This window comes from Tyto alba, unplaced genomic scaffold (assembly GCF_018691265.1).
Source record: "Tyto alba isolate M040663 unplaced genomic scaffold, T.alba_DEE_v4.0 Super-Scaffold_33, whole genome shotgun sequence".
Classification (NCBI taxonomy): domain Eukaryota; kingdom Metazoa; phylum Chordata; class Aves; order Strigiformes; family Tytonidae; genus Tyto; species Tyto alba.
In genome coordinates, this window is record NW_024881308.1 from 6,521,670 (window position 1) to 6,540,791 (window position 19,122).

Here is a 19,122-nt window from a genome sequence, read left to right on the forward strand (position 1 = left end):
TATTGATGCTCTCATGTGAGATCTCAGCAAGGTGAGATGCTGCCATGAAAAAGAGACAAGTCAGCAACTCACAATAACATGGTGGGCAGTCGATATGTGGAGAGGAGCCTTCGGCAGGGCCACCCCAAGCCCCAGCTGGGGAACCCTGGCAGGGCTCAGGGCTGCTCCCCTGCCCCGGGGCAGTGGCGAGGCCAAGACTCTGCCTGCCCAGCTCGCTAGCTCTGCATGAAGAGGTGGAAGTTGGTCCTGGTGAACTCCTGATGGATGCTGTCAAGTAATTTGTCTGAGTCCTGGGGGACATCTGAGAGGATCTGCTGCCCTGGGATGAAGCTCTGCTCTGGAGTGTAGGTGAATGTGAACGAGCTGGAGTAGATGAGGCCATCATCCCTGATCAGCAGGAGTGGGACTGTGATGGGGTAGCGCAGCCACCTCCAGTCACTGCCAAAGGCAGAGACGTCGGGAACGACGCACACAAGGGACTTGGGGCTCCTGGGAACAGCGGGAGAGGAAGACGTGCATTAGCCAAGGAGGGTCCCATGCAGGAGCAGCTGGCAGTGAGTGCCAGCACATCTTCTCCAGCCTGGAGCTCAGTGTGAAGCCTCCAGCCAGTTTCCCCTCTCCTCCCTGGTGTTTCATTCCTCTCTGTCAGAGCTGTTTGGTCGTTTGCAGTCCCCTGAGGTCCCTGTTGTCCCCCACCCACCGCTATCCCCAGACTACAGCCAGGGCAGAGAGCAGGCACCAGCCAGACTTGTCCCTGCCTCTCCTTGCAGTGCTCACGCTTGCTCCCACAGAACGGGCAGTGTAAGTGCCCCTGTCCCCCAGGGTGGCAGCCACGTCCCTCCCAGAGCTGCCCAGCACAGCCCAAACCCGGCTGCTGTTCCCTGCCTGCTCCCCAGCCCCCTCGGCCACGTTACCTGTACATCGTCTCTGCTTCCACATCTCCAAACCAGACCTTGAGGTGTGCGTGGAAATACTCCCCCTGCACCTCCAGCATGGCCACGTCCCCACCGCCTGTGAGCTGTGACGGGTGGCAGGGTGTTACGTGGTGGAACGAGCCAGACTCCTTCTCCCGCACGATGCTCTCCCTGCACATCCCATTCCCGCAGCATCCCAACACTGGGAGGTGCCAAGCGTGGGCGCGAGGGCTCAGGAGCAGGAGCCACGATGGAGGCAGGTGACAGAGAGGAGGGGGTGGGCTGTGGACAGCTCTGTGCCTACCTGCAGGGCAGCGATGAGCGGCACGGGGCTGACAGGCTCGCGGACGCAGGCCAGGCTCTCGCTGAAGGTGTACTCCACTGTCTCGGTGCCGATGATGGTCCAGCAAGAGCCATCGTTCAGCAGCTCCCGGTTGGCTTCCTTCGGGCAGGGAGATGCCTGCAGAGAGTGTCACAGCTCCAAACACACTGCAGTGGGGATGGCAGGGGACGGAGGCCAGGATGCCTGGCTTCTGTCCCCAGTGCCTCAGTTTCAGCAAGTGACTGTTTTGCTCACTGGGAAACAGGGATCATGATGCCTTTGCAAAGACCCCAGTGACAGTGTCCCCACCAAAGCAGGCAAGCTGAAGGCAGATGACTTTGCAGCAGTTCTGACCTTGATTTGTATGCAAACCGCCTTTGCTGGAAGACCCTTCCCAGTGACACGTTCCCCAGACAGCAGCAACACAGAGGAGCTTGGAGAGAGGACAGGGAGCACCCTGGGGGCCCCCACCCCTTCCGCACGCTGCTGTACCTGGAACTGGATCACTTTCTCCGTGGAGAGACACAGGTACATGTGGTCACTGCCCTGGAACTGGAAGGCGCATTTGTGGAGCTGGGAGATGGGCTCGTCCACATCCAGCATGGCATACTGCTTCGTCACCTTCCGGATGATCTGCGGGGTGGCAGCAGCATCCCAGGGACGGTACCCTGCGGTCGGAGCCACGGAGCAGCCAGTTCCATGTGCCCGACACCGCAGGGATGGGATGGAGACTTACCAGGGGAGGCAGGGTGACGCCGGTGGCCGTGCAGACGAGCTGGACCACGGAGCCGTAGCGGATATAGCCTTCCCGCAGCGGGAACTCGCTCCGGGCGCAGTGCTCATCGGCTTGCCGGGAAAGAGAGAGGCAGAGTCACCAGCCCGAGCAGCTGGGGAGCAGGTCAACCTTGCTATGCACAGGTCTGGGCATGCTCCCGGTGCTTGCTTATTGCTTTCTCTGCTCTGCAGGTACTTGCTGCTTGGAGAAACCACTGCTCCCTGGGAGCCCAGCACAGGAGAGCAGGACTGGGATGCGGTACCTTGCAGGGACACCACTGGAGGAGGCAGCATGGGCAGGGATGCTGCTGGGCTCAGGCCTCTTCCAGGCAAATGACTCACTTGGATTTGTGAGCCTCCAGACCGACACAGCTCTTGCTGCCCCAGTCACAGCCCACATGCCCTCAGAGCATGACACCAACCCTCAAAACCAGTGGGAAACAGCTGTTGGCTCCAGAGACACACCAGGAACACCAGGCAGAGGTGAGACCTGAGTCAGGTTCCTGCATCCCCAGGCTAATTCCCACCCCTTTTGCCCCCAGGAACTGGCTTTGCCGGAGGGGAGAGCCAGGGCTGGAGGCAGGCAGCCCTGGGCATGGCCAGTGCCAGCGGCCCCGTGCGGGTCCTTACCCAGGTGGAGGGTGAAGGCTGCCCACTGCCTGGCGCTGGCGATGAAGGCTCCCCCTTCGACAGAGAGGTAGCGGGTGCTGACAGTCTGGGAGCGCAGACGGTTGAAGAGAGAGACTTTGGAGCCTGAGGAGATGCAGACTGCAAGGAGAAGTGGCTGGGTTAGTGCTTGACAGGTCTATGCATGGCTTGAACTATGGCTTTGTCAAGCCAAGGGAGGACAAGTCCTGGTTACCAGTGTAACCAGCCTGGCAGGAGCCAGCACTGCCCCCCCCCCCCGTCTGCCTTTGTATGTGAGTGCCAGCCCAGCTGGGCTTTTCAGAGGTGTAGGTGAATCCCATGGCGTGGGGAGCACACTGGCATGAGGGTGAACCATTTGGAAATGAGACATCAACATATCCAGATACTTCCTCTTTTGGGGATGCCCATGGGCTTCGGGACCAGCCTGGACCGCTCTGGAGCCAAGCCGTGAGCCCTCAGACAACATCCCACCCTGGGCTCGCACCCACTTTCCTCCCTGCAAAGCCATCCCCGTACGCACGGTCCGTGTTCTTCAGTGACTGCTTCTTCTGTGAGGGCTTAGAGATGACCTTGATCAGCTTGCTGTGGAAGGTGCCGATCTCCTGCCCGTTGCTGAAGAAGAGCTTCAGGACCAGGCGGAAATGCTTGCGCTTGTCCGCGTCCGAGATGTACAGCGCCTTGGCACAGCTGAAGCCCTGCCGAGGGCCGAGAGGGGCTGCTGGCAGCTCCAGCCCAGCCTTGCCAGCCTTCCTCGCCCTCCTCACCCTCCTCACCACCCCGCAAGGACATAATAGTGCCCTTTCAAAGAGCCCTGCGTTCATTTAAAGGGGGAAACGACCGGAGATGTTATTACAGGTGGAATGAAGAGCTAGGGATCGGCAGAAGCTTTATTTACACTGGGGGCAGAGAATTCCTCATGGAAATGAATGTTCACGTGTGATTTATCCCACATAACATGAGAAATCACCCTGGGTTTATGGTTTCCCTGCCGTCCTGGCCGATACGCCGTGCCTTAGCAGCAACGCAAGCACTGCAGACAAAGGCTCTTTTTGTAAGGTTTCTGGCCTGATTCAGACCCCGCACTCTTCAGGGACCCCAGATAATGCTTTTTCTTCTTTTTTTCCCCCTATCAAAAGATGCCAGAGCTCTGCTGAAGCTCTTGAACTTTGGGATCGATTGGGTTTTTTTTTTTTTTTTAGCTGTTTGTCTGCAAATGAAAGAGCAGGCTTTCATTCTGCGATAAGCAGCAGTGCTGCTCATCGGGAGAAGGTACCAGGGCTGAGGGAGCTGTGCAGATTTTGGCAGCTCGCCTGCCACAGGGCTGTCGACCTGAAAAGATGGTGCCAAAGAAAGACAGGGCTCTTTGCAAGGCAGGGGAGCCTGCCTGGCTGCTCGGGCTTCCACGCGTGCCACAACACGGCAACAGAGCAAGAGCGACGGCTGGGAAGGAAGGACTGTGCCATCCTGAGGAAGGGGATGATGTGACATCCCAGGGTGTGGGGTGACACCAGGGACAGCCCGGTCCCTGCGTGAGAGGGGTCCCCACAGCCCCAGAGAGCAGCAGGTTTTACCTTCGCATCCGGCTGCTCCTCAAAGCTGAGCTTCTGAGTCTCCATCAGGGTGCTGCCCATGCTGTCCAGCCCCATGTACCCACGCACCCGAAAATCTGCATCTCCCAGGTCCCTGGCTGGAAGAGATGGGGAGAAGCACACTCCAGCCCCTGCACAGGCACAGGCATGGGCTCGGCTCCTCCAGGCGTGGTGGGTGGCCCAGGCTCCAGCCCTCCCCGGGTCTGGACCGTAGAGGGCTCAGCCTCAAGGGGGAAAGAGGAGTTTGGGGGACAAAGATAAAATAAACTGGGTCACTCTCCCCTTTATGGAGGCAGAGGGCAATTCTCTGTGGCACGGGAAGGGAGGGAGGCAAGGTCCAGGGATGCTTCCCAGTGCTTACCTTTTATCTGCTCCTGTTTTAACTTCCATCCAGGCCCACTCAGGTAAACGCAAGGTGGGGGGCAGAAAAACCTGCAGAGACAAGAAGGCATTTTCTTACTGTACTTCAGCGTGCAGAAAAGGTGTTCAGGGGTGATGGGATGGCTGCGCTGAGAGCAGAGACCTTCGCCGGGGCTCACCAACACTGGGAGCAACCTGAGAGGGTCTGGGGACCCCCGGCTGGGGGGCGCAGGCAGGGCTGGCCGGAGGTGGCCATGAGCCCGCTGGCCCTGGGATGGGCCCAGGAGGGGAGGACAGGGTGCCTTGGCCTCCCTCCGCCCCAAGCTGAGCGGGGATTGGGCCCCCTGCCTCTGCCCGCCTGCCATGTGGGAGTTTCGGCAGGTCGGGAACAGAGTTTGCATTCACAGCCAGATTCAGAGCCCAACGCAAATAAATCTATAGCCAGGGTTTTAGAAACCTATTTTCCTGTGTTTTATTTGGGTTTCCACTGTCTTTGTACTTGTGTGAATGGTGCAAATTCATCTTCTCTTGATACCGGGTAAGGCGCTAGCAAAGAAAACACCAGTGCAGGGGGTTGGATATTTCAGAGCCCTAAAGTCCTGGGTACAGGTTTATTTAAAGAAGTCATCCACAGCACGGGCCACTGACTCCCACCATGAAGAAAAATGGCACCAGCACCTTTAAACTTTAACCTGGGAGCTCTGTGCTGGTTTTCTCTGCCTCTCCAGACCTGGGATCTGATTTTCACACTCATCCCTTACACAGGGTCTGGAGCAGGGGAAAGAGGCTCAGTGATACGAGGGCTTCCCTCCTGGCTGGGAGACCCAGTCCTGAAATAAAACCTTTAACTGTGGACCAGCAGCCCCTGGCAGGAGGTGGGATGTGATGAGGACTTTGTAGGCACAGCCAGCGCAGCCTAGAGCTGTCTCCTGGGGTTGCTGGGGTCTGGGTGGGTTATGCCTTAGAGGTAGAGCTCGTCGCCTCATAGCTACCTCCACACTCAATAATAACAGAGAATTATTTATATCACAAGGATTAATGGAGGATTAATTATATTACAGTGCCACGGTCTGACATCACTGCCCAGGAACAGCAATTTTGGAGATTCAAGCCAGAACCTCAAGGTGTTTTTGCAGTGCGGGAAGGATTTTCAAAAATAGCAGCTTTTGGAGACCCTGGGCATTGATGGAAACACCCCAGTCCCTGCCGTGGCTGTTCAGATTTTAAGATAAGGTTTCCAGAGCACTTAAAACATTAACATTTCCTCTTCTTCATATTTCTAATTTAATTCTTGGGCGATAAGATTTGAATAGTAACTTTCCTTCTTTTACTTCATCTTTCTGCTCTCCAGTATTTCACAGGAGGAACCTAACCACTAGGAATGTCTAACTGGGATGGATGTGGGTGGGGGTTAATAGTCTTCTTGTGTTATTCAGTTCATGAAAACTAAACAATGGGTTTGGATGCAAAGAGGTCATGAGTGGATGGAGAGGGAATATGTTAAATCATCTGCTTCATCAGTTTAGATCAGAGAAATCTAGCAAGGCTGAAACTGAGCTTTAGGTAGCTGGGTTTGGAAGCAGCTATCAGAGAAGCTGGAGTGATCGCCTACCTTTTTTCGTTGCCGTACGACTTCTGTGCGACTTTGGCATGCAGTATCAGTACAGTCTGGTCTGCTGGCAGCTGCAGGTACCTCCGCACGCCGTCTCGAAGCAGGTTGGTTTGGTACAGGTTGGATCTACAAGACAGCGGTCCCCGGCACTGTAACACCAGAACCGGGCTCCTCGCCTTGCCCTGCCAGCCCCACGCCGAGCAGGGAGCCTGGGGCTCCCGCCGTGCCCAGCCTGACGGGGTGGGGAAGGTGCAAAGGCTTTCCTGTCGGAAAGCACTGGAGCGCAGAGAGCATCTCAGCTGCTGCAACACCAGGGCTGGTACTGAAAAATACAAAGTTTGGATAACTGAATAACTGCTTCATCAGTTTTTGATCAAACACACAGAGGGCCCTATATGTAGTTTATAGCTCTGAAACATGGATTTCTAAGACCTCCAGTCCCACACGATGGTAGCAGTGCTCTAATTGATTATTAATTTGTTTTTTCACCTGATGTGCTTCTTGCTGTATGGCTTTTTGGTGAGAAGGAAAATGATGCTGCTGAGCCGTGAGTGCAGCTGGGGAGCTGTCATGCAAGGAGGAGCTGCTCGTTAGCTTCTGCAAGGGCTGTTGGGTGAAAATAGCTGCATTTTTCTCTGAGACCTAAGAAGTGGGTGTTTTTTCTGATTCCTTCTGTTCTATTAACTGGAAGGAGTTCCCATGCAGCCGGCATTTAACTCTCCTAACTTAGTAGGTTGGGCGTTAACTGGCTAGGGAGAGATGAGTTGGGTCCAAGCTTGAGGTGCCCTGCCCTGCCACCTGGGACACATGTGCAAGAACTGGGGGATGAGAGGGGGAGCATTATGGGGTGTCTGCTGAGGAGACCTTCTGCGGTGCCAACTGGCTTTCAGAGGAGGCGAGACCACCCTTCCGAAGAACACTAGCTCCTGACCTACTGAAAGCCCCTAACCCCCCTGAGCACCCTCAGCTGGATAAGGCGAAACCAGAGGAGAGGGAAGGGGTGCTGCCTGGGCAGGAGCCCCTCCTTGGCACATCTGCCCATGTTTGGGTTGTGGCAGCTGGGCACACTCAAGAAATTGCTCCTACCAAGGGGACCCGGCCTGGCTGGTTATGAAAAGGTCTTGACTTAAACCCGAGCTCACTTCTGTGTGCTGAGCTCACTTGCCTTGCTCCAAAGGGGTGTTTGTGCCTGCTGGTATTTGGACAGCAGCTCTGTGTTTCTGCTCTGCGTGCCCAGGGGATGGTTTTGGACCCACCTGGATGAGCATCAGACCCAAACCAGATCCAGTTTCCTCAAGAGAGAGAAAGCTGTATGGAAACTGGCTTCAGGCTCTGGTTCCCAAAGCTGCTGGGGGTCACTCATGACCTCCCCACACAGTGATGGCCTCACATCAGAGACAGAGAGAAACAGCAGTGGCCAGAGAAGGCTGTGAAGCCCCAGGCACAGCTGCAAACACATTGCTGAGCCACGGGGAGGAAGCAGTCAGGGACAGCGGGCAGTGCCGGGGGATCACTTGGAGGAGAAGCGGTGAGGATGGGGGCTATCAGCCATGGCCACCGAGGGAAAGTCTTCCAGGAGGTACAGAGTGGAGCATCCCTATAAAAACAGTCTTTCTTCCTCTTAAATGGTCTAGAAATGGAGAGTAACTGAGGGCATAAATGATCAGATGCGTGAAGAGAGGTAAATCTCATCCTGCCAAGCACCCAAGGCAGGCTGTGGTGAGCTCTTGCTGGGCTCAGAGGCCAGAGCAAGCTCCCAGGGAGAGAAGCAGCAAGCAGTCATCCCAAGCAGCCTTTTAGAAGAGTTCACCTGCCAATTCTGTTCTTCCCAGTGCAACACGTGTGTTCTAAAAAGGCTGTGCCCTTCACAGTTTCTAGGACCCATGTTACAATTCACTTTAAACGTATATCCCTTCACTTCCAGCCTTCCCATGTTGTGGATGGAGCAGATGCTGTCCTGTTTGTGTGTGGAAGACAAACACATCTTCCATACAAGCAAATATTTACCCAGCGTCTCCTCTGGGTAGTCCCACAGGGACTGAGGCTCTCCGCTCCACAGATTTTCCCATCACTGCTCTGTTTGGCTACTAGATGGTCAACATAATCTCCTGCCCTCCTTGTTCTCCATTCTCTATCCTAGATGTGTTAGCCGGATCACCAGCAAGCAGAGATCAACAGAGCTCTGCCAAAATCAGATTTACAGCCGGTGCCAGTGTCACCCACAGCATTAGCTGCTGCTCTGTGTCTGGGAAATGAATGTTTTATGGCCATGGCGAGCCCGTTGCTGACTGCGCTGTAACCGAGCCCCTCTCCCCGCGGCAGCCCCAGCGCTGCTGCCAGCACATGGCTCTGGGCTCAGCCACGGCTCACCCCGGCTGGCACCAGGTCAAGGCAGAAGGAGCTCCAGATAGAACCTCCGCTCGCCTGTAACAGCTCCTGTGCCAGGGCTGGATCTGTTCCCTCCGACCCTCCGTCGCAGGGCTGGGAGACGCCCGCTCCAGCATGCTGCAGTCGAGCTTTACCAACCAGTATCCCACCAGTGCCCACTCCAGGGTGGGTTACTTAGTCTTGCTGAAAAGCTTCACTCCAACCTTTCTATCTACTGAATGGTTTATATCTTTGCAAAGCCCAAGAGATCCCATAAGAAAGTTATTTATCATTTTCCATAATGGCAATCTGCAGCTGTCTGACTCCTGTGCTGCCAAGCAATAGTGTGATTTCAGCTTTGATCTGCCTTTGCAATTTTTCCCTTCATCTAAAAGAACCATTTGGGAATCTCTCCGCAAAAGTTTTTTTTTTTTTTTTTTTTTTTTTCCTTTTTACAGAACTACTGATTGTGATTGGGATAAATGTGGAAATGGATCAAGGAAAAGTCTGTCCATTGGCCTGACGCTGGATATTCTTTTACACTAATGTAACACAGTGAAAAATGAGTGCTAAACCTCGCTGGATCTGTTCGGTAGCATTTTGTCCTTAGTTTGTCAGAGACAATGGGCACAGAGCAGGGGAGAACCAGGCTGGGTGTGTGAATTCTTTCTTGGTGAGTCTCACCATTCAGTCCTCAGTGCAAAACAAGGAGCATAGATTTGGGTCCTTGCTCGTGTCTCAGCTCTGGGGACAGATGCTCCATCCTGTTAGTGTCACCCACCAGCACCGACACGCTCACCAGTGCCCATCCATGCTGGGCTGGGAGCTACTGGAGGGATCCTCTCCCATTAACCCATCAGAGCAGTAAGGAACAGCCTGGTACCGAGGCCAGGCAGCGGCAGGGAGTGTTCAGGAGCAAATTGCCAAAATCTCTGGATTAAGACATGTGCTGACAGCGTGGCCAGCAGCAACGCCTGCTCCGCAGAGCCTCCTACCGCACCGGCTCGGGGCAGGGCCAGGCTTGTGCAGGTATCACTGCTCCCTGCCATCCGTATGTAATGCCAGAGGCACGTGGGTTACTGCCCGGAGCTTATTAAAGAGCCTTCTGGAATAATTATCCAGATGCTATTTACTGCTTAAAGTGGGAACGTGCATGCCAAAGGCAGGTAAACAGACCGTAGTTCTTCCGATTTGATGTGTAGCTGGAGGAACTTGGTTTTCTTTTCTTTGTCTGTTCTCTGCAGCCATTGGCTTCCAAATTTTGGGGCTAAATTGTTTCAGTGACGCACTTCTGAACAGTGCTCGCCATTCTGCCCGTGGAGGCGACCACCCAACATCCATCATCTGGTTTAAATTTACCTTTGGAGAGTCAAAGGGCTATTGCTAAAGCAGCTCAGTATACCCACTTGGCTCCTTCTGGCACCTACAGCCTCCTCAGGGTTACAGGGAATTATTCACTCCTTCTGACATTTATTATATTAAATTATTAAAATGCTTTGATTGTAGTGCAGTGTTAGTTCAGTGTCATGTTAGCAGCACTGCATGGGCCGGGCTCTTAGAGCTCATGCTAAAAGCCTTCTTTTCAGAGCCTGAGGTCTCAGCTGGGACTTGACTGCTCTCGCACACAGTTAGGCATTATGTGGAAGCAGGGGGGGAGCAAGGGGGGAGCCATCACCTTTCTCCTACATTGATTTTTGTAAGCCTTTCCCCCTCCCTGCTCAACCTGGCATCACTTACCACCAAGGCTTTTCCCTCTCTTTAGGTCAGGCTGTGCCTCAGGAGCGGGTGCGAGCGCACTTTGAGGTGCATCTCAGGGGTGGCTCTGCCCTGATGTTGGAGGTGGGAGACACCCAGAGCACCCGTGGGTATTTGCAAGCCCTGGCCGTGTTGCTGTGCCCACTTCCATGGGAAACGAAGCAGAAAAGGTGGAGTGCCCTGTGTGCTTTTCCCAGGAGCCACACAGCTGGACCATCTCGTGAAGGGCTGTTTTATGTGGGCAGGCAGGGAACGCAGGCAGGCGCCGAGAGGCTTTGGTAGGGCCAGACCCTGCAGCCACATCGCCGATTTTAGGAGAGCTGATGTTTAACACCACAGCTGAAAATTAGCCCTCGCCTTCCCAGCAGTGAATGTGGGGGGCATCACTCAGCTCTTTGTCCTGCCTCCAGCTGGGAAATGCATTTTCTCCTTTCTGGTCCCGGTGGGTTGGGCAGGGCTGTGCGCCGCGGCCGGGTGCATCCTGGCATCCCGCTCCGGCTGCCGCCCTGCCACAAACCGGGCAGAGCCCAACCCAGGGGCCTTCCCAGCTCAGCTTCCCCCGCCGCCGGGTCGCACGTCCCCGCCGAGACAGTGAGAGCTCACGGTGCGGGACGTATCCCAGTCCCCACATCACCTCCTGCTCTGCGAGGGCAGGTCAGGCCGGGGAGTCCCAAAACACCCCGTGTGGGCACCTTTGGGCAACCGCAGGAGCAGAAAAAGCACTTTACAGGCACCAGGAGAAGCAAATCACTTTCCGCACTGCTGCCTTCCAGTTCACCCCCGTTCACCAGCTCAGACTGCAGAGGAAGGCATCTGATTTTTTTGGTCCCCTGGTAATGAAAGTGCCCAACTCAGGAGAACAAAATACAATCCCAGCAGCTACTAGCAACCGGGTCTTCAAATTGACTCTTTATGCAAGAAGTTTAACTCATGGTAATAGTGTCCTCAAGTGCAGGTAACACTGAATTCAAGCATCAAGATTGAATTTGCTGCTTTTCCCTCACAGAGGAGATGGCTGCCCTGCAGCTTGCTGGGGACTTGCTGCCACAGAGGGCAATTGTTCTTTCCTCAGCTTGGGGAAACCAAACATACTAATAAAAAAAAATATCCATTTTAGAGGTCTGGGTTATATTTTGTACAGAGCAGGGGAGAAAATGCCTGCAGTGCTCTTGGGTATGGAGTCAATGCAATGTTTATGCAAAAGGAAAAGCCATTAGAAATCACAGAAATGAGAAGCCTGCAGTTTCTGGCTCCCCTCATTTTTCAATACCTTCTTTAATCCAGACCAATCCAACCCACAAGCCCTTGTATATGCATGGGTATTTATAAATCCTATATTTTCCTCACTGCACACACAAGTGAAATTCAGCCTTTTCTGGGCTTGGGGGATTTATTGACCACACCAACGGCAAACACCAGCCGAGAAGAGGAAGCACGAAAGCCCTGCGGCGGTGAGCTCTGCGGGGGACCGGGAGCCAGCCGGGGTGGTCACCCCGGGCATGTTCCCGGCTGCCCTGCGCCTGCCCCAGCAGCACCAGCACCCTCAAAATGCCCGAGCTGGATAATCCAGTATTGGCTTGTCTGCTAGAAAATTTAGCTAATGTGGGTGCTTTACTGGTCTCCTTTCTCTGACCTCATGTAGCCATTGATGTTGATGCAAAGAGGAAGGAAAGTGCTGTTAAAGCACTGAAATGCAGTCCTATAAAGCACTAAAGGTAGTTCCTACCACCACTAGATTGATCTAACTGCTGAGAAGTGGTGGAAGGCTGGGAAAGGCAATTCCAGGATGTCTGAGAAGCCTCTGCTGATGATCTCCATCACTACAGGTGGGCACATCAGTTGACCTTTTTACTGGAAGATCAACCTGAGGCTCTACAGCCCTCAGAGCTCCCTGGTTCAAACCCACCTCCCCACACTGCAGTCACTACCTGCAGAGGTTCATAAACTCCCGGGGCACTGTAGATCAAATGGATATTAAGTTTGGATTTTCCTTTTTCTAGGATGTTCTGAGTTTATGGGGCTCCCAGGTGTACTCCCACAGCAGGGGAAGATGAAAGGGGAAAAAAAAAAAAGGAAGGAAGGAAGGAAGGAAGGAAGGAAGGAAGGAAGGAAGGAAGGAAGGAAGGAAGGAAGGAAGGAAGGAAGGAAGGAAGGAAGGAAGGAAGGAAGGAAGGAAGGAAGGAAGGAAGGAAGGAAGGAAGGAAGGAAGGAAGGAAGGAAGGAAGGAAGGAAGGAAGGAAGGAAGGAAGGAAGGAAGGAAGGAAGGAAGGAAGGAAGGAAGGAAGGAAGGAAGGAAGGAAGGAAGGAAGGAAGGAAGGGAGGAAGGGAGGAAGGGAGGAAGGGAGGAAGGGAGGAAGGGAGGAAGGGAGGAAGGGAGGAAGGGAGGAAGGGAGGAAGGGAGGAAGGGAGGAAGGGAGGAAGGGAGGAAGGAAGGAAGGAAGGAAGGAAGGAAGGAAGGAAGGAAGGAAGGGAGGAAGGGAGGAAGGGAGGGAGGGAGGGAGGGAGGGAGGGAGGGAGGGAGGGAGGGAGGGAGGGAGGGAGGAAGAAAGAAAGAGAGAGAGAAAGGGAGGGAGGAAGAAAGAAAGAGAGAGAGAAAGAGAGAGAGAAAGGGAGGGAGGAAGAAAGAAAGAGAGAGAGAAAGAGAGAGAGAAAGAAAGAAAGAGAGAAAGAAAGAGAGAAAGAGAGAAAGAGAGAAAGAAAGAGAGAAAGAGAGAAAGAGAGAAAGAGAGAAAGAGAGAGAGAAAGAGAGAAAGAGAGAAAGAAAGAAAGAAAGAAAGAAAGAGAGAAAGAAAGAAAGAGAGAAAGAGAGAAAGAAAGAAAGAAAGAAAGAGAAAGAGAGAAAGAAAGAAAGAAAGAAAGAAAGAAAGAAAGAAAGAAAGAAAGAAAGAAAGAAAGAAAGAAAGAAAGAAAGAAAGAAAGAAAGAAAGAAAGAAAGAAAGAAAGAAAGAAAGAAAGAAAGAAAGAAAGAAAGAAGAAAATTAAAGAAAAACTTTTTAAAATAAAAAAGAAAAAAGGAAAAAAATTAAACATTTTAAAGAGAAAAAATAAAGAGAAAAATTTTAAGACAAAAAAGAAAAAAGAAAAAAACATTTTAAAAAGAAAAAATAAAAAAGGGAAAAAAGAGAAAAAAGAAAAAAAAAGGAAAAAAAATTTATTTTTTTTTTTTTTTTAAAGGAAAAGTAAAATAAACGCGCGAGCCTCTCGCGGGCCGCGGGGTCCCTCGCAGGCCCCGGCGCTGCCCCCACCTCGGCGCCGCTGCCCCGCGCAGCTCCGCTCCCCGCCGCGCCCACCTGCGCGCAGCTCCCGCCGCCCGTGGGCACCTGCACGGACACGACGCGCGGGGCGGGCGGGAGGCGGGAGCCCGCGGACACCCCCACGCCGGGACGGGCGGCTCGACACCTCCCCGCCCCCCCCCCTCCCCCCCACCCCAAACCCCCCCACCGCTGCCCCGGGGCCGGGCCGGGGCGGATCGGCCGTGCCCGCCCCGCCGCCCCCCCCCCCCCCCCCCCGCCCCGTTAAATGCGCCGTGGGGCCCCGCCGCCTCCCAGCGCTGCCGCTGCCGCGCCCCGAGCCGCGCACCGCTCCGCGCCCCGCGCATCCCCGCGCCCGCCGTACCTGCCCCAGTAGCGCGGCGGGGAGCGGCTCCGCGGCCGGCACGGGTGAGTGGGGGGCTCCGCGGCCGCCGCCCCTGCGGGAAGGGAGAGGAGAGGAGGGGGGTGAGGGTGAGCCCGGCTCCGCGGGGCTGCGCCCAGCGCTGCCGCGGGGGGGGGGGGTCGGCAGCCTCCGGAGGGGGCTTTTCCTTGGAGTGGGTCTGGCAGGGAGCGGGGGCAGCGATGAAGAGCAAAAAGCCAAAGCCGTGGCGGGGAGGTGGGAAAGAGCAGAGCCTTTAACAGGGGGTTTTACCCCCAAAGCTGTGGGCTGGAGCCCCCCGCCTGGGTGCTGTTGGGGCAGCCGTTGCCCTCCCGAGCGCTGCGGGGCGGGGGGGGCACCTTTCGGTGGGGTGGGGGGGGGGCAGGGTACCCCGCTCTGTCTGTCAGCGCCGGTGCGGAGGATGTGAACTCTTCCCCCGGCCGGGATGGTGCAGTTCGCAGTCTGCCTGCTCCGCTCACCTTTTGCTTAGCGATCGGGCAGGTTCCTGCTTATACAAGCCAGGATCTCTTTTCGCAGAGAATAATAAGGTCTGGTACACCTGGGCAGGGTGTACTGAGCAGTAGGAGATCGAGATCCTGCAAAACGATAAGCTTAAAAGTGTGCCCTAAGTTTTTTATGTGCTGTTTCTGCACGACTGGAAAATTGAGCCTGTGCATACTCATAAATATGTTTGCACAAGCAATCAACCGCCTGTGGCGTATAATTCCAGTCATTTCATGGGGAAAAATTAGCTTTGGGCACTTTTGTTCCAAGCAATTATGTGGGAAAACTTGTTTGGAAAATCAGATTATTCTGCACTCATTGTATTTGTGCTAACACGCAGCCATCTGAGATAAGTGGGGCTGAGCAGCTACACGGTGTGGTGGTACGTGCTCCGCTGGCGTTTTGCCCCCATTCTGTGAGGACAGCCTCTGCTGCGGGTCAGAGAGGTGCCGAGTCCCGCCGGGACGCAGGGAACCGGTGTCGGTGAGAAGGCTGGTAGGGATTTGGGACTGTCTCCCTTCCAAGGAAGCCCCCACGTGTGTGCAGTGGGACTGGGGGGACAGAGGGATCCGAGACAGGAGCCTGTCCCAAGCCCAGACTCTGAGATGAGGCACACAACTTTATGTCTTCTTCTTAAACCCATAGGATTTTTGCTTCAGTCAAGCCCAGATTATTTATAAAGTTCCTGTGAAGTCGTCCCTGTGGGACCCTCTGTAGCGTCTCTGGACGGTAAAGATAATTTTTTTTTTTTTTCTTTTTCCAAGAACAGGAGCAATTAATCACAGGCAGTGAGTGTACAGGTTCTCAGTAACAAGTAGAAGCTGCATTTCATAAGCGTATTCTTGTGATCTCTTCAGGGATTCATTAGATTGGCATTTGATATCAGCAAAAAGTGTGTGTGGGGAAACCTGTTCTCGGATCTCATCCTTGGTATTTGCCACCAGGATATGGATAAATTTGGCCTCATCCGAAATACAAATTCCCGTCTGGAGAGCATGGAAGAGATCTTGGTGTTTGTAGTAAAATGCCACTTGCCATTGAAGCAGGAGGGGTATTGCTGCATCCAACTGGAAAAAGCTGTTGTTGATTTATGTGGAAGTTGTAACTTTCTTTTTTCTTGAAGAACTAAAGAAATTTTATGTGATCAGTGCAAGATGGGCTCGGGAGCTGCCCTTGTTGGCAATGGCAGCAAACAGAAAAGACGTAGCCAACAAGGCAGCCCGTTGTAGGCAATCTGCGGTCACAGAAGATGTTTGTGCTCCAATTGCTCATAACATAGCATTTCCCTTGAGGTTGGCATTAGGGGTTAAAGGTTTTCAAGAGAAGCCTTTGTTTAAACATCTTTAAAGTTTCCAATAGGGGCCCCTTTGTTCACTTTGGAGCAGTGTGCCTGCCTTGTTAAAAACTCAGCGCTCATAAAATGCCATTTACAAATGCTTGATGAATAGGGCTGAAACATGGAGAGGCAGATAAGTAGTGTTTGTATCTACACGCACATGGGAATTACAGACAAGCTCTCCTGTGAGTGAATAAATGGGACCTAGAAAAAACACAGCAAAAAAAAAAGTAAAAAATTGAGTGGTGCTTATAAAGAAACTTATAAAAATCAGCTAGTCCCCCAGAACCAGTCAGTCCCTCTTGTGCCAGATGTCACACGTGTCTCCTCCAGCTGTGCCAGGAGGCTGAGCGGCTCCTGCCGCTTGTCATTACCTCTCAGTAATCGTGTTTTCTCCACTTTGGGCCCAAACAGTAGCAGATTGATCGCTTGGGCTCCGCTGGCTGGAGGGGAGCTCACACAGCTGCCGAAGGGCTCCCTTGAGCAGCCCGGCGTGGGGACCCGGACTTTGCACTTTCTGTTACCTGCTGTGGGCTAGCAAGGTAGATACTTGCAGCACAGCTGTACCTTTAGGTATCAAGTAACATTTTTATAGCACTTAAAAGGCTTTGGTTCCCTCTCCTGTCCTGGCTAAAGGTAAAGGGTTTAAAACCAGCTCTGTTAAAGCAGGGGAGGGTATAGGTGTGTGCTTGGGAGACTCCAGAGACTGGTGCACAGCTATGGCAGCGCTTCCATGCAGGCTGTCCCTGAGCTGCTGTGCCTGATCCTGTGTCTGAAGCTTTTCTGATTCTCGGGCAGCTTGTCCTTCCTGGTGTTTTTTACTGGAGGCTGGATCCGTCTTCCCTAGCAACTTTCTGCCTTTGCCTGTGCGTTTGTCTGCAAACTTCTGATCTCTCTCCTTGCAAGCCTTCGGCTGCACGCACGACCCCGTCACTAACCTGGTCCCTCTGGTGCCCATCAGGGATTTCTGTAAGGATCAGCTGTGGTCCCTTGCAGAGAGGTGGTAGTAACTTGGTTTCTCTCCAGACTTCAGCCTTCCCATCTCTGGGCTGTGTCATGCTGCTTTGCTGGTTGATTGCCAACATATAAGTTCAGGAGTCTTTGAATTTTAGTCTGTGGACCCGTAGGAGTCCCTGGTCTGCGGCAGGACTCAGTAGGAGCAGATCTATTGACAGCAGAGATAACCCACTATACGAGAGTCTGTCTTGGCTGGAAAATTAACAGGGTTCACAAGGTGAAAAAGATGGAAAACCCCTGCCTTTGGGTATTCACAGCTCCTACACTTGCAGCTGGACTTGGGTGGCTTCCCCAAAGTGTCACATTAGACATCTCCCTCATTCTTTTTCTCTTTTCACGTCTTACTTTGGCTTTAATGGTACCAGCCAGGATGAGAGTGACCCAAAAAACCATTTCAGTCTGTGCTCAGATGCCAGGCAGCAATCTCACTACCGCTCCTCCATTTCGCTCTCCCTCTCATCTGCTGAACCTCTCGTGTCAAGTTGTTGAGGCAGATGAGGGGATGAGAGCGGCTGCCCTGTGCCCAGGTTCCCTAAAGCACATCTGGACGTTCCCTCAACTGTCTAAAGTGCCCTTGTTTCACCCTGGCTGGGTCTGCACCCTCATCCCGGGATGCAGGTGGGAGAGCCAGCCCAGGCCCTGGCTCTGCCACAGGCTTCCCACAGACTTGGGCAAGTGGCTTTGACACTCCTGGTCCCTGGTTCCTCATGCCATGCTGTAGGACTCTCCTTGGAGAGCCTCATGAGACCCGAGAGCCTCAGTGAAGCAACCTCGGACTGTTCCCTAATCTGTCCTGGAAGCAAAGACCTTGTAGGCACCTTTGGCAAGAACTTGGTAAATGCAACAGAATGAGATGATTTTAACTCGTTATTCACAGGTTGGCCAGAAAGGGCTAATCTCACATGGGGTGAGGTTGAGGTCAAGTGGTCCTCAGCCATGGCCTCAAATGCTGCTTTGAGTCTCCGGGGAGGTCTCGCAGGAGGTTTCCACACGGCATCCATGTGTGCTGACAACAGGATGATGCTGAGGCACAAGGGTCCCCAAGGCACCTGCTCATCAGTGTGGGCAGAAGTGAGGCCACGGGCCACTGCAACGCTGGTGGAAGTTCTGCTCTGGTGCATCTCGTGTGGCTTGACAGCATCCTGGGCCTGGAACAGCAGTTGTCCTGCTGTCAGAGGGACGTGGCAGCCGTGAAGTTAGGTGAGAGCAGTTTCCCGTGCTACCTTTGGGGTTCTCCCTGTGAAAAGTATCTAGACAAAGAATTCGACCAGCTTGCTTTTCTGTCTTGAGGAGGGCCAAAAAGTCTCCACGTGCTTTTCTGCCGCCGCCAAACACTCCTCGCTTTCTGCTATTTCAATTAAACACACAGCAGGATGGGTAGGATAAAGGGGAGAGGCACAAGAATATTTTGCTGGTGTATTTCCTTATGCCAACACATTGAGTCACGTCTCCAGAGTGAGAAATATGATATAAAGATTTAGAGAAGGAGGTCAGGCAATGAATGTATGATTGCGGGGATGAAATAGCAGGCGCTCTCTGTGGTTGTCTGTGCTGTGTAAACTTGCTGGAGGTCAGCTGGGGATATTGGTCCCAGCAGATTCAGGAGACAGACATCCTGCTGGTAACTCTCAGTCTCATTGCTTAGAGATGCCGCCTCTGCTGCATCAGGAGCTCTGCTGACAAACGCTGCCCCAGCCCAAGAGCTGCTCTGGGTCACTTCTCTTTCCTTTGTGGTTGAACATGTATATTTCTGGCGGAAAAAAATGCACTGTAACACCTTCCTCCCAGAACTTGGGCAGTGGATTGCTGCCTCAGCTTCTGAATGGCCCAGATATCCTTTCCTCCAAAGTTTGAAGTCTCTTGGCCCAGTTTGGCTGTCCTCCAGGGGCCCATTTGCAGAAGAGCATTTACTTTTTAAAGAAAGTCAGTAAGGTGGGTCTTTCCCCTGTTGATCACTCTTCGTCAAAATCTAAAAGTGTTCCAAGGTCCCTCCAGTTTTGCTTAAAATACCAGTTAGGAGTGATGCTGAGTTTGCCTGTCATGCAGCTCAGGGGACAAGTGCAGCCTGAGGAACAGAGAAATGCCACTAGCAGTTTTGAAATAGGAGTTATCCTGACATCATGAGTTGAGCAAGGACTGGCTGACCATCTGATGTTTTCCTCTTGGCTAGATCTTTAACACAGGCTTCGAAAGGCCATGTTTAATTCACAAGTGAATATGGCATTTATTCTTGCCAGATGTTGCCACAGCAGCCCAGGTACAACACGTTTCAGTGAAGAGGCTGGCAAGGCAAG

At 53.3% G+C, this 19,122-nt stretch overlaps 2 protein-coding genes across 2 annotated transcripts in view; one reads left to right on the forward strand and one right to left on the reverse strand.

Annotated features, from left to right (window-relative positions):
* Positions 1 to 16,896, reverse strand: RBPJL (recombination signal binding protein for immunoglobulin kappa J region like). The gene is made up of 13 exons (XM_042800743.1): positions 16,750 to 16,896; positions 14,362 to 14,371; positions 13,957 to 14,029; positions 6,220 to 6,345; positions 4,609 to 4,679; positions 4,230 to 4,345; positions 3,179 to 3,353; positions 2,641 to 2,778; positions 1,973 to 2,082; positions 1,729 to 1,869; positions 1,219 to 1,374; positions 915 to 1,018; positions 1 to 489 (listed from the first exon to the last, which is right to left on the reverse strand). The coding sequence occupies exons 1-13, from the start codon at positions 16,894 to 16,896 to the stop codon at positions 216 to 218; spliced, it is 1,641 nt and encodes a 546-aa protein (XP_042656677.1). The 3' UTR covers positions 1 to 215.
* Positions 13,916 to 19,122, forward strand: part of MATN4 (matrilin 4) — an 18,059-nt gene continuing 12,852 nt past the window's right edge. The window contains exon 1 of the mRNA XM_042801267.1: positions 13,916 to 14,000. The gene's annotated coding sequence lies outside the window, so the exon portion shown is untranslated. The remainder of the gene's footprint in view (positions 14,001 to 19,122) is intronic.